The 15109-nt window shown below is 39.9% G+C and overlaps 1 protein-coding gene across 1 annotated transcript in view; it reads right to left on the bottom strand.

Annotated features, from left to right (window-relative positions):
* Positions 1-15109, bottom strand: part of CFAP47 (cilia and flagella associated protein 47) — a 572366-nt gene that overhangs the window by 73676 nt on the left and 483581 nt on the right. The window contains exons 59-60 of the mRNA XM_040424993.1: positions 11821-11980; positions 7041-7135 (exon numbers count right to left, since the gene is read on the bottom strand). Of these exons, the coding sequence (XP_040280927.1) occupies positions 7041-7135; positions 11821-11980 (255 nt within the window). The remainder of the gene's footprint in view (positions 1-7040; positions 7136-11820; positions 11981-15109) is intronic.

Here is a 15109-nt window from a genome sequence, read left to right as displayed (position 1 = left end):
CCTCCCTATATTTACGATAGAACCCATAAGTCCTGGAGAGGAATTACCAGAACAAGAATCGATTGTCTCCATTATCTCCTGAAGAGATAGATCCATCTCCAGACATTCCTTTTGACTATCTGCAAGGACTGGGAGGGAAATAGACTCCAAATATGAGTCGATAATTTCCTCTGAGAGAACATTCTCTGATTTATATAATTCAGAGAAATAATTTATAAATGTTTCTATTATTCCCTCCTGATCTTCAATAATTGTCCCATCCGCCGTACGAATACTGCGAATGTCTTTATTTGTATCCTGGCTAGCTATTACCCTGGCCAACATCTTCCCGGGACGTCCTGCCTCTGAAAAATATTTTTGTCCTTTGAAGAATAACCTCTGTTGGGCCTTATCCAAAAGGAAGTTAGAGAACGCCTGGCTAGTCCTTTGCATAGTCTCTCTAGCCTCCTCTGTTTTTAACTTAACAAAGCCAGCCATTCCCGCCGCAGCAGCTTCCTCTAGTTCTTTCTCTCTCCTTGAATAACATTTAGTTAGATTAGAGATTGTGCTGATAAAGATCCCTCTAGTAACCGCTTTAAAGGCATCCCAAACATAATGAGATTTAATTGAATGAAAATTTTTATCCCAAAAAGAAATAATCTCATTTTTTATCTGATTATGATTATCGATTAATAATAACCAATGTGGATTTAGTCTAAATGGGGGTTTCAATCTAAAATTATTCCTAACAGTACATAGCTCTATAAAGAAGGGAACATGATCGGATATAGATCTGGTCTCATATTTAATCCGTTTAATACAATTCAAGTATCCCTTATTTATCAGAGCCAGATCAATTCTAGATATAGAACTTCCCGATTTACTAACGCAAGAGTAAGCTCTTTTTCCTTTGCATAGATATTCCCAGACATCTACAAGGCCCACCTCTTTACAGAACCGCGCCAGATGGGACCCCTGGGACGGGACATAACCATTCCCCCCAGAGATCCTGTCCAACTCAGGGTTCATCACACAGTTAAAGTCCCCATTAACTATTACCAGACACTGAGGCCACTGATCCACAAACGCCATCAAAGAGGTCAGTATTTGCAAAGAAAACGGAGGAGGGATATAAATGAAGGCCAAAATGCACAACTTCCCATCTAACTTACCATGAAGAAACACATATCTCCCCTGTCTGTCAACCGAAGATGCCAAACGCAAAAAATGTATCTGTTTGTGAATTAAAACAGTAACTCCTCTAGAGTAGCTAGTATATGTAGAGTTGCAGACCTGAGTAGCCCACCTCCCTCCTAATCAGGAAATCGTATCCCGAGTAAAATAAGTTTCTACTAGACTAACAATAGCTGGTAAGTGCCTACGAATTACGTCTAGAACCACTTGTCTTTTTTTTTTGTCCCCAAGACCCTGAACATTCCAAGTAAATATTCTTGTGGTCATTAATTAATCCTAGAGCATCCAATTAATAGAGTCCTCAGGCTAGCCTACGTTCTACACCTCAAAAAGAAAAGGACGCATTAAAACCCACCCCCCTGTACCCCCTACCTTCCCCTCCCCCTACCCACCGACCCCAGATCCCCCTTGATCCGCAACAAAAAGTAACAGACCTCTTAACTAGAACCATCCCTCCCCTACTCCCCCAGCCGCACCTCCAAAAGAAATATCTAATTTTAAACATTATGCCTATCTAGCCAATCAGTCGCCAAGTCTGGAGCATCAAAAATAAAAACCGCATCATCATACACAATCCTTAACTTAGCTGGATACAAAAAGGAATATTTGATATTCTTGCCCTGAAGGCGTTTTTTAACATCAAAAAAGGTATGTCTCTTATCTTGAACTTTTTTGGAAAAATCTGGAAAAAAAAGGAGTTTACACCCATTATACAAAATCGTTATACAAAATCGGGGGGGGGGGGGGGGGGATCCCTAGCTCGCCTAAGGATCATGTCTCTGTCGCAAGTGGCTAGCATCTTAATAATTACAGTCGATGGTGGCCTCCCTGGAGTAGGTTTACCCCCCGGAATTCGATGTGCCGTTCAATTAGAAACAATGATGAAAAATGTTCCTTCCCAAAATTATCAAAAATGATGGATTGTATCGTTCCAGCTAGATTTTTATCATCTGAGGATTCTGTTAAACCAATAACTCGGATATTGCATCTTCTTGAGCGATCCTCTAAATCCACTTTTTTTTTTCCAGGTAGTTGCAATCTTTTTTTTTATGTAATGTTCTCCTCTTTTAATCTTTTGACTTCTTGCTCCGAGTCAGTCACTGTGATTTCTAATTCTTTGATTCTATTACGGATCTTTGTCAAATCATCTTTTATAATAAGGACGTCTGTCTGCACTGACCCCAGTTGAACAGCGATTTTTGTATCGCTTTTCCATTATTTTTAACAATGGATAAAATCTTGTCTAATGGGGAGACATTATCGGTAGGCATCTCCCCGTCTCCACTATGGGGGTCCCCCTCAGGTGCCTCCTCTGATCTAGATTCAGAAGTATTTTTTCTTGTATTAATGTCCTGTCTCCCTTTAAGACCCGACCTGGTACTCATATTTGGTGACCTTAGACGACTCTATTTGTTTCGGTCCTGGCTTAAACGAAGTCAGCTCCGCTGAACGTCTGTTCTGTTTGGGGGCCATCTTGTTTTTAATAAAAATAAAAAAAATTATTTCCCCCCCCCTTTTATTCTTAAATTTTCCTCTTTGGTCTCCCCAACACCGCCTCTCACTCCCCCTTTATTTTACTCTCTTTTCCTTTTTTTTTTATCCTTTTTCTTCTTCCCCTCTTTTTTCTTTCTCTCTCTACTCCTCCTTCCCCAATATTGTTTGTTTTCCCACTTTTTATTTATTTATTTTATCCTCTCAACTTCATAGAAAGAGTTAGTTGTTAGTTCAACTGGGAAGTTAGGATTGGGAAACTATCGTCCAGGGGGTTCAGTGGGATTAATGAGTACAATTAGGTGAGGGAGAGAGGCAGCAAAAATGAGAAGCAAGAAGCAGGCACAGGAACAACCAAAAAAAGGGGGGATCCAGCTCAAGAGGGGGGAAACATGTATCGATCTCACCAATCCTGGGTCTTGTATGGGGATTCAAGTTCAGCTCAGTTCAGCTCAGGCCACAGCACCAGACCCCTAGGAGCCCGCAAACCTGCAGTACAGACACGAGGACTGGCAGCAAAAGTGCAGCAGAGCGTTCCAGGAGCCGCCAGATGGATTCGGAGCAGACCGCCGACACTGCAGAGAGGTCACCGCACAGGGTCTCAAAGACCATCCAGGTCGCATCCGAGCCAGGGAGAGCTGCAGCAGAGACACAGCCAGGTCAGGGAGTCGCAACCGATTGAAGTTCAGGAGGGATCCGGACACCACAAGGGGACACCTCCAGACGCTGTCAGACACCGTTTCCTTTCATTTCTTCTCCCAACCAAAGGCAGCAAGGGCGGACACAGGCAGACGGGCAGGCGGCAATCATGAGCACTCACGGAGCAGACAGAGCTCCTAAACACACAGCGATGGGGGTCCGACACTCGACAGGGTTACCACCCGGCTAGACTCCGGCTACATTCCAGCACAGCAACACATGCTTCTGAGGCGCTCTCACACTGAGGGAGGGAGGGCGCAACGCTACCCACTCACGTCCTCGCGTCCTCGAACTCGTTTCAAGCCGTTCGGTAGAGGTGGTTTTTAATTTCGCAGAAGTCTGCATATAAGTGGTAATTGACTTGCAGTTCCTGATAGCAATAGACATGTTGTGTTAGACAACTGTTCCCATGGTGCAGTACTGCGTGGTGGCCTTTGTTTTTGTGGCGCTGTGCTGGTGGGTTGGTAGGACGCAGTGCCACAGGTGGCATTGTCAGACAGCAGGGTTGCTGTTTGACTCCTGGGTCCTGCCGCCTAATAGGGCAGTGCCGCTTTGTCACCGCATTGTGCTGCGCCTTTTTGTCAGAGTAGGTCCCACTCAAAGAGGCAACCTTGGCGTGGTGAGTGGGCTTATGCCTTTTGATCAAAATGTACACTAATGCCTCTTGTACAGCATGCAGTATAGGGGGCTTTACACTTTAATATTGCGCTGAGAAGCAAGTTTTATTAGATCCAAGCATAACATTGTAGTAACATTTTATATGAGGTATCACTATCTGTTTTAAAAGCAGAGAAATAGAATTTGTAAATTTTGTATAAAAAAAATTAAAATATATAAAAAATATGGACTGAAATTTACCACTATCGCGAAGTACAATGTGTCACGAGTAAAACAATCTCAGAATGACTTGGATAAGTAAAAGCGTTTTAAAGTTAATCACCACATAAAGTGACACATGTCAGATTTGCAAAAAATGGCCTGGTCCTTAAGGTAAAAAATGGCAGGGTCCTGAAGGAGTTAAACAATACTTAGCATGTGATGAAATATGTTAAAGTCTTGCCTCTCATGGATTCCATGATAAAATATAGATTTTTTTAACTAATGGAAAGGTGCTATTCTCTGTATAAATTCTGAATTAGCAATTAAAGATGTTCTCCAAGTAAAATTCTCGGAAAACACCTACAATTGCTGAGAACAAAAAACAATTATATACTCTCCCGTTTCTCCAGCACCATTCTCTGTGGCCCTTGCCCGATTATGGCCAGTCGTGACATGCCTGGATAAGGCACCTAACTGCTGCAGCCAATCACTGCTGTCTATAATATATTATCTTTATTTTTTTATTTTAAGCAATTTTTGGGGCTGTCTGAGATTTTTTATTATCTCGGACAACCATTTCAAGCTTTTTGATACAAGATGTGATTTAGACTCTGCTCACACTAAAAACCTAATTTACGCTTCACAGAAGTCGTGATGGATGAAAAGGATTTGTTATCATCTGTTATCATCAATTATGATGCTTTTGTTTTATTTTCTTCATAGACGTTTAAACAGCAAAGTCTAATTTCTGTAAGGTATTGTTTTTGCTTGATACAATCTGTGGCATACACAAAACACAATTGAAACCTGATGATAAGAACAGGGCCTGTGTGAACAGAGCCTTAAAAAAAAGGACAGACTATAAGGGCACATGCACATGGGTGGAAGAATGCAGAAGATCCACACAAATTTATGTGTGGATTTCTGTACGCTTTCACACCAAAACTGCCCAAAACCGCATGTGTGACTTGCAGTTTTCGGCGTCGATTTGATATGGCTTTGTTCCATTGAAAAGGGTGAAATTTGCACCAAAAATCGCACAAACATAATTGACATGCTGTAGATTTTTAAATCCGCATGGCAGATCAATTTCCACATAGAACAAAAAAGCAAAGTGTACATAAGATTTGTCTAATCTCATTCACTTGGCTGGTACTGTATTATGCTACAGTTTTTACGCACAGGAATCAGCGTGGAGAGAGTGTGGAATCCGCAACATGTGCAGGCAGCCTAATATTTAGGCCTCTTGCACACGGACGTTGTGCATCCGTTCCGTGCATTGGGGCCCTACAATTTGTGGCCCCTAATGCACGGGAAAAGTCAGTGCGGCGGCCGGGACTGATCAAGACCCATTCAACTTGAATGGGTCCAGGATCCATCCGTCCGCACCGCAAAAAAATAGAACAAGTTCTATTTTTTTTGCGGTGCGGAGGCACGGACAGAAACACCACAGAAGCACTCCGTAGTGCTTCCGTGGGGTTCCAATCCGTGCTTCAGTTACTCATCTTCATGATTGCAACCGTGATGTGGAGTGCACACGGGCCAGTGCCCGTGTATTGCGGACCCGCCGTATGCGGGCTGCAATACGACCATGGGCACACAACATTCGAGTGCACGAGGCCTTAAGTATATAATGTAAGTATGATTTCACTTTCCAGTTTCCTCCAGAATATTGCATTAATAAACATAATTTTTATTATTTTTAAAGAGATGTCTCTCTTCTGAAGAAACTCATTAATCTTGAGCTCTGTTCGGTTTTCTATGTTTACAGATCATTAAATTGCTTACAGGTGATTGCAAAGTGAGAAACCAGCAGGAGATTATTTCCCTTAGAAAATAATCAAGACATCGAGCTTCATAAAACTGAACTGTAAAAACATTCATCCTTTATACTTTTACACACCACACACAGAGACACAACCATTTGACTAATTTCTGAGCCACAAAATCAGTGCTCATAGTTACAGAGTGTGGAAGAAAATGGACCGTATATTTAGTTCATTTGAAAAACATTGATAATCCAGAAGGCAAGAAAATCATAATTTTCTTCAAACTAAAAATGTAATTCCTGAGCCCTTTATAATAATTCAATGACCATCAATAATGGAGGTACAACGTGGACACACCAATCTACAATATGGGCTCCCAGCAGGATATAGGCACCCTGCTACAGGTTCTGTACATCCCATGGGGTGACTTGATCACCATGTATCAAAATCGCAAAGTTCAGTGCAGAAATTCATCTAATGATCTTTTTATACCTAGGCTTATAAATACAACAAAAGACATTTCTACATCAAGGTAGATGGGGTTTCTACAACAGGATGTTGCTTAGTTAATTCATTGAAAGAGTTAAAAAAAAGGTGTGAAATTAAATTCCAGATTCAAGTTACATGTTCTAGGTTACTGAAGATGGGTCATTAAAACCGCTCTCCAGAAATGATTTAAAATAGCTGCAAGGAACATGTCCTAGAATATGAGCAGGGCTAGTTGCCTTCACTTGTAGTGCTGCCTAGGGGGGTAAGGATGCTCAGTCATGTTGACATATCATTGGCAGCTCAGGAAGCGGAGGCAACCAGTCCTCCCCACATTCTAGGATGGGTTGCTGGAAGCCATTTTAAATAATTCCTGGAGAATACCTTTAATCCATGGATACATTGGTATTGGCATGTTCAAAATTTGTAACAATTTTTTTTTTACCAGTATTATGTGGCAACTGGCAAATACTTCATAGGAAGTATTTTGCTTTCCTCTGGATCAACACTGTACTATTATAAGCTAAACATACTTACAACTATGTTACACAAAGATCTTGAATCCAAATAATCAGCATAGTTTGTCACTATTAAAGAAAATACCTGGAGCAAAGTTGGATGGCTGAGCTTCTGGAATTCCATGAATTGGATAGATCCATCGTATACCTGAAATATCTCCATCCTCTGTCTTCGAAATGCTGTTTAAAACATGTTAATATTAATATATTTGATTTGCAAACTCAAAACAATATTATTTTTGCATATCACTTCTGAAAATGTAAAGATAATACTAAAGCATTTCTAAAACTGTTGGTAAGACTTGCTCATAAGAATATATCATTGTTAAAGTATCACTCCCACAAAAATGTTATTCTCTGACCTGTTAGAAAGGTACATGATGTAAACTGTATTGAAGGTAATCTTCTTACTGGTGACTGTATTTGTGAGTTATAACCTCCATTCTGATCCTCAAATATGTCATGTGACCAGCACTCTGATCTCCGGCTAACACAGGACAGGAAGTCAGTTACTTCTCTATTCATTCCTATGAGGCTGGAATTGAGGCTCCTGTAGGAATACCTAGAGAAACTGGCTTTCTGTCCACACATAAGATGCTGTGTTATTTGGAGAGTCAGAGTGTTGGTCACAAATCCAGAAAGGGGCAAATAACGTTCTAAATACCACACTCGTTCGCAAAGAAACATCCACTAACAGTTTACTTAGATGGGACAGCTAAACCACTTAAAAGAGGGATCCCGAGAGAGGGTATTCGGACTCCTGCCTGTATCAGGCTTGGAACCACGCTGAGTCCGTTAATAGATCCACACTACTCCAGGTGGAAGGGAGGAAGGAAGGGCCACAGAAAATTATTAAGGTTATCGGCACGTTTGATACAGAAGCCTATAGAGTTCGGGAAATACTGGGACGTTATTGGTCTCTCCTTAAAACTGACCCATATCTAACTAACGTTCTCCCAGAATATCCAGCTATAACCTTCAGACGTGGACGTCGCCTAAGAGATGCACTAGTGCATAGTCATTTTGAGTCACCTACTGTACAAAAAACCTATATGACGCATAGGATAATTGGTACCCACAAGTGTGGTAGATGTAAGGCGTGTCCCTTCATTAAAGTAGGGGACACCTTTTCTGACAGTGACCAAAAAAGAAAATACACTGCACGTACATTTGCGAACTGCAATACTGTAGGTTTGGTTTATTTGGCACAATGTGAGTGCGGTAGTCGGTAAAACGCGTAGAGCATTCAAGAAAAGGATATTAGAACATGTTGGCGATGTGAGAAACAAATGCGACAAACCACTCACAAGACATGTGTTGCTGCACCATGGTGGCAATTCGAATAGATTACAATTCTCAATGATTGAGACTATTAAACACTGTATTAGGGGAGGGGATTCTGACAAAATCTTGAAGCAAAAAGAATCCAAATGGATCTATACGTTGAATACTATGTTACCATCAGGACTCAATGATAACATTGATTACTCATGTTTTCTTTAATTGGTCAGCTCTATATCTGATCAAGTAGTGGTTATCTGACCCTAGCTGTATAAATATTGCAATGGGGAATGTGTATTGATCCCCGATAATATTGGGTCATTCTACGTACTTGATTTACCCCTTTAATTAATATCTGATTATTTAACAGGTATTGTTGACCCGTATATCTTGGTAGCTGATCCCCCTCCCTTCTTCTATTTTTTTTAATTTAATAGAAAGATATCCTGCCTCCTGTCTTATAGGAACAAAGAAGTAAACACCTACTGTAAATACACCTGAAAATAAATGACATATGCGGTGGGTGTAAATTGGGATCCATGGGCCGATCATGTTATCATAGCTGGTCACGTGGCGCCCAGGCAGTGACAGAATGTCCCATGTGACCGGAAGTGATGTAGCGGCATCGCGTGACTGGTAGGTTGTACACATGACGTCGGCTGCGTCACTGTGTGCGGCCGGAATTGACGTAACCTAGTGAGACACGGGTACCCTCCCTCCCAAGAATTGGCGGCTTATTTAAATCTGACTAACGCCCCCATGAGTGCCACTCCACCTACACCGATGGGAGGTTAGATACAGGTATTTATTGCTGTCGGTTAACAACGTCACTCTTTTGTTCAGATTTTCGGCAGGATACCATGTATATCGTCAATATTTTTTCATAGATCACTGGATCAGCGGTCCGTATCTACTATGAGTGGAGTAACCTTACTCAGTGGTGATCCAATATGACCATTTTGAATTCCGGGCACGCAAGTATTGCTGATGCGATTATTAATGCAATGTGTATCTGAGATGTTGACACACGCAATTGAGTTGATGCGATGCGTGGAATGCACTAGATTTATGTAACAACTCTGTATCTTAAGTGTTGCTACAAGCAATTGAGGGGAGCTGTGGGGCCACAAGCCAAACATAACCTTTGGTCTATATTTTGAGTTTGATCATTATCTTGCAGTTGAATAAGTTATTAATTATTGGTATATTGTTATCATTGAACATTTACTACTCTATTTTATACCTGTCTAATGCCGATTGGGACACGTGTTGAGAGTCCCCTGATGAGCCTGATATATCATACCGGGCGAAACGCGTTGGAATTAAGGGACCTTACATATATGTGTTGGTATTTTCCAACTATCGAGGTACCCTTTAAGAATATTAATAACATACAATAGAATTTAAAGTGTACTTGGCGTCGGTTTAGACGCTTGTTTTGTTCATGATAAGTCCTCACTGTGGGTATATGAATTCCATCATTATATTTGAGTAAAAATATCTTTGATACATTCCGCATTTATTATTTTTTGTGTATCTAGATTAGGCCACATTATTAACTATAGGCCACCTCATCAGGGAGGGACCGTATCACCTGGTTTCAGGGCCATCCTAGGGTATATAGGAGGTTCCTGAATACGGGATCGCCCCTATCGGGGTGGCCATTCCGTTTTGTAGGCAGGGACCCAAATTTAGGGTGAATAGTAGGGAGAGAGCCCCAAGTTAGGACCACTACCCTGCCTATGAAACTGCCCCATCCTACATCATGGAAGACTGATGACCACTGAGTCCCGACTATATGTATTATATGTTGTTTTGTTTAATACGTGCTATATGTGGGGTTATTTTATTAGTATAATAAAGGTTACGTTTTATACTATAGTGGTACTCTGTGATAGTCTCACAAAACAAATGTGTCAGAGTGTTGGTCATAATTCACAAATACAGTCACTGATAAGAAAATTACTTTCACTACAGTTTACATCATGTACAGTACCTTTCTAAAAGGTCAGAGAATACAAATTTCTGTGGGGTGCCTCTTTAAGCTCTGATTGTTACATTTCACATTTTAGCAGAATGCAAAAATATCTATCATATCTACTATGGCAAATATAACCAACTCCTATCTGGACCCAAAGCTGTACTTTCACAAACATTACACAGACTCCCACTGAAATCAATGGCCTATCTATTGATTTTAATGAATGTGCCAGGTCTTGAAGGTTGAGACATGCTCTTTGCAAATTCTATCTGCTCTGGTGTCTAACAGTTCTGGTCATCACCTCAAAATACCATTTGCAAAAAGCATGTCTCACTCACTCAAATTTTTTTAGCATTTCCTCTATATTCTCTTGTTAGAGAATCAGAGAGTTAGACTGTGTCAAATTTTGACATGTCAGAAGTTTTCATTGTTTGAAATGGAGGTCTTCAGACTTACATTGATAGTTGAAATGAATGTGAGGAAGTGCTATACACAGTGCTAGACCCTTCTGGATGTGGTTGTCTTTCCTCAGAGACTAGAGCAAAGTGGTGTATGGATATACAGATAGTATATATGCGTGTATACCACTCTACTCACATTTCCGAGGAGAACTGAGCAAAACTATGAGGGCAAAGTGTTCAATTGAGCACTCCTACCCCTTTTTCGTGAAATGATCAATGGGGTCTCAGAACCTAGGCAACCACAAATCAAAACTTCTGACACATCACCATGAAAGATAATGGGACTGTTGCAAATTTGTCAAAAGTTTGCAACTTAATTTTTTCTATTTCACTCTAGTGTATATAGACAGATCGATATCTATCTATCTATCTATCTATCTAATATTTAGTCATATTATTACAAAGTTAAAATTACTTTGGTTCAGGTTTTGAGTTGTACAAAGCCATAATATGTCATCCACTTAAGTCTATGGGGCTATAGCATGTCTCTCATATCTCTGTGTGACTCTAATATTCTGCTATGGTATACAGAGGTTTCTCGTGGATTAATATGGAATTCAAGAACAAAAGAAATTGAAATATGTTTCATTGGATGCTGTAAAGCAAAACAGAGAAAACAGACCGGTGCACTACTATTGGAAGGTATGTCTTACTTTTTTCTTCCAAAGAAAACATAATGGGTATTCTACACTTATATAGATTATGTTAAAAGGCTCCTGATCTTATGGTGAACAAAGAGAAATAATTCAAATAAAGAAAAGTGCTTTTGTGTTGAAACTTCTCACCTAAGTACGGTCATTGGTGCATACAGCACTTGAAAAAGGCTTTCAGTCTGATTGGACTTAATAAGTATGCAACACTTCCTATGAAGTACACCTACATTTTCATGCTTGAGATGTGCTTTCTCATCCATTCCAACACAATATTCCAAATCAGTGTAATCCTAGGAGTAGTCTAGGTAGCTGCAAACCACATTTTACCTGTGATTTTTACTTAAAACTAATTATATCAATCCTTCTCTCCTCTGTGCACATCTAAGACAAAAAAAAATCTGTTCCCATCGACTTAAACTTATGAAGTCACTGTTCTGGCTGTTATCATTTTGTTGTTTGTTTTATTTAATGTTACATAGCTAAACTTACCTTTTCAGTTCTGTACTTATATCTTCAAAATTACCATGATCCCAGTTGTCTCCATCTGCTTTCACCATGTGCACAACTACCAAAGCTTCGTAGAGTTTCATAGTATCTGGGGCAAAAAGTACTGGAATATCCAGCTTTTCCTTGGCAAATAAGGGAATGCCTAGACGAGTAAATGTCAGGTCAATGTCAGACATAAATTTACAAAAGTGAAATTATCATATTGAATATATCCACAATAGACACCATTCCCTTATTGAAGAGCTGGTAGGAAATAAGATGCATGCGGTTGTATTATCAGAAAAGAAGCATTTTTGCAAATCCATGACAGATCCGCAAAAAATGCTAGTGTGAAAGTAGCCTAAGACATCAATAAATTATTGGGGGTGGTACAATGCCCTAGCCTAGGCATTCCAAAACATTGAAAAAAAGAATACTGACCTATACTGCCCAAGCATATCCAAAATGATGCTCTTTTAGCAAACATCTGTACCATTCAGCATATGCCTAGGTAGTATTTTCCGGCATATACATAAAATGGTGCCACGTTCTGCCGGCAGGCATGCTCTTCAGCAAGATGTGCCACCGGCATTCTGTTGTCAGGAACGCGAGGCCGGGTTTCCTGGTTCAGGAAGCACCAGCTAATGAGAGGTTCGCTGATGTCAGTCATGTGACGCTGGAAAGGTCACAAGAACAAAAGTGCAGGCCAATTTAAACAGGCAACCTGCTTGCCACAGGTTGCCTGTGATCGGTGTCTTTTCCTAGGATACCCCCACTAGCCTTTTGCTTTTATTCTAACTCTACTGGCATTCTGACTCTTCTTGGACTATGACCTTTTGGGTTGGTATTGTTTATGATTCTTGTTTGCACTTCTGGTTTTGACTCCTGCTTCCAGGTTTATGGACAGTGGGACGAATAGTTCAGGGTTCACTGTCCCTACCATGACACATGGTATGAACATTGATTTATATCTATATATAAACTATAAAAGGTTGGGGGGTTATTTATCAAATTGGTGTAAAGTACAACTGGCTTAGTTGCCCATAGCAACCGATCAAATTCCTCCTTTCATTTTCCAAAGGAGCGGTCCAAATTGAAGGGTGGAATCTGATTGGTTGCTGTGGGCAACTAAGCCAGTTCTGTCTTACCGTACATCAGTTTGATAAATGACCCCGTGGTATCCTCCTGCAACAAAGAACTAAGCATTACTTACTGACAGATCGAGAGCTGGACCAGGAGAACCAGAGCTGAGGGGTGGAAGCTATCAGAAAATTAACGCTCAGTTTTTTTTTTGTAGGAGGATTCCATGTGTTGTCCAGTTTCTTCCTGACTGGACAACCCCTTTAACTGTTTAACCAAAAACAACCTTGTTCACTGTTGGTGTACATATCTTTCTTTATTATTAATCTATACTGTTCTGTTTCTTATGAAGTTCATTATCATAAATATCTATATTTTTGTTTGTCAGTGTTATGAGTATGAAATAACAGTTTGATAGAATCAAATCTTTATAGAAGATAAATTGCAAGCTGAGAAATCAACATTGTTTTCAAAATATATCAGCACATATTGTTATTGCTCTCCATCTCGTTAATCTTGTTCTATGAGGAAAATAGAACACTGAACATTTTTGACAAAGGAAAATGAAATTGCCTTTGTCTTAGGTACAATTGGATTTTAGACATGTCTGAATAATGTTAGATCAGGTGTGAAAGATAATTAGATTAATACTTTTTACTACTATTCTTAGATAGCAATTTATTTAAAGTAATTAAGTGAAAACTCTGACAATGGGATATAGGAGAACTTGCCTCTCTGGTAGAAGTTATATAAGTAATAACAGACATTAATGCCTCATAGCACGCTATTATAACTGTCCTATAATGTTAGAAAGATGAATGAGATATATAGAGGGGGCTATGACAGCTAGATCAGACTACACAGGGCTTGTTTATAGTCTGTAACATTAGAGACACATTATTCTTAACAGTAGGCATATAGAGATATGAGGGCACCATAGCAAAGGCCCAACTAGACCTTCCATTATGGTTCAGAGTTCTGCCACCTAAATTAAAAGGTCCAGCAGTTTGTTTCCATCCTTGTGTCAATATGCAGCTTCATTGTTTGCTGACAGTGCAGTTTCTCTGGAGAGGAAAGTCTTGTCCAGTTTCTCACCACCTAATATCAAAGGCTATGGGTCAAATCAGAGTTGGACCTCTGATCTCCAAATGCTCCATAGTAACCAATTTTTCCCAGCTTTTTTCATCTTGACAATCACTTTGCACATGCCTTATTATGCTAGCCATACACTTTTGACTGAAGTCAGCCCAAATTGCCAATTTCAGGCACTTCTGCAAAACTGCTGATGGCAATGGCCAAAGCCAGACTTTTGTTAGCTGAAATTGTGATGGACCACAATAGATAATTTTGGATAATGTTGAACAAAATTATATGCGTATGCCATGATTGGTCAAATTCGACTTCACTTTCTTGAAAATTAGACTCCATTGATGAACAGTCTGGCATGGGATTGTTTTGTGCGGCTGATAACTAGCTTTAGAGATTTTAGATATTGCAAAGCGCTATGCACTAGAGTGAAGAGCCACTGTTGAGCAGCAGCGATGGCTTTGCCAGATCATTCATCTAACTGGCTGAATGTCATTCTACACTTTCCCTGCTGCAGCCATTGCAGATTGAATAAGCAGTGAATGGTAACTTTCCCAGCTTAATCAGCCAGTTCTCATGTTAAAGCAGTTGTATAACTATATAGTATTTTTTTTTTATAAAGTAAAGTATCTTGTATAGATGTAGTATTTTACATATGTTAAAACAATGTCAATTATTCTAATCAATTTTCAACCACTCACAGCTATGGCTTCTAAAGCTGTCCCTATAAAATGATGCCCCTACAGCTTCAATTGCTGTTGACTGCCAACTGTCTCTCCCATCTCGACTGTACACATGCCCATTTAATTCTGCAGAGTGTGTATGTATGTTCAATAGGGATAGAGGAGTAAGGCACTGCCAGACACCTCCTATGGTGGCATATTGCACATGAAAACAAAAGGATTGCCTGCTGAAATTCAAGCCCAATCCTTCTCTTCCCCTGCAACATCTGTTGGGGGGAAGCATAAACATTAGATTGCAGGCCAGTCCTTCCAGATATAGCTTAAAGAGGTTCTCCGGGAATTAAGAAAATGAAAATACTTATATATTACTTTTTTATTAATACAGTATATTCCCAAATACTTTTCACTAGTTATAATGGCTTTTTTTAGTCTCTTGAGAAATC

Source organism: Bufo bufo, chromosome 3 (genome assembly GCF_905171765.1).
Source record: "Bufo bufo chromosome 3, aBufBuf1.1, whole genome shotgun sequence".
Taxonomy (NCBI): Eukaryota; Metazoa; Chordata; class Amphibia; order Anura; family Bufonidae; genus Bufo; species Bufo bufo.
Note: the sequence above shows the minus strand (reverse complement) of the source record. Positions and strands in the feature narration are given on the sequence as shown.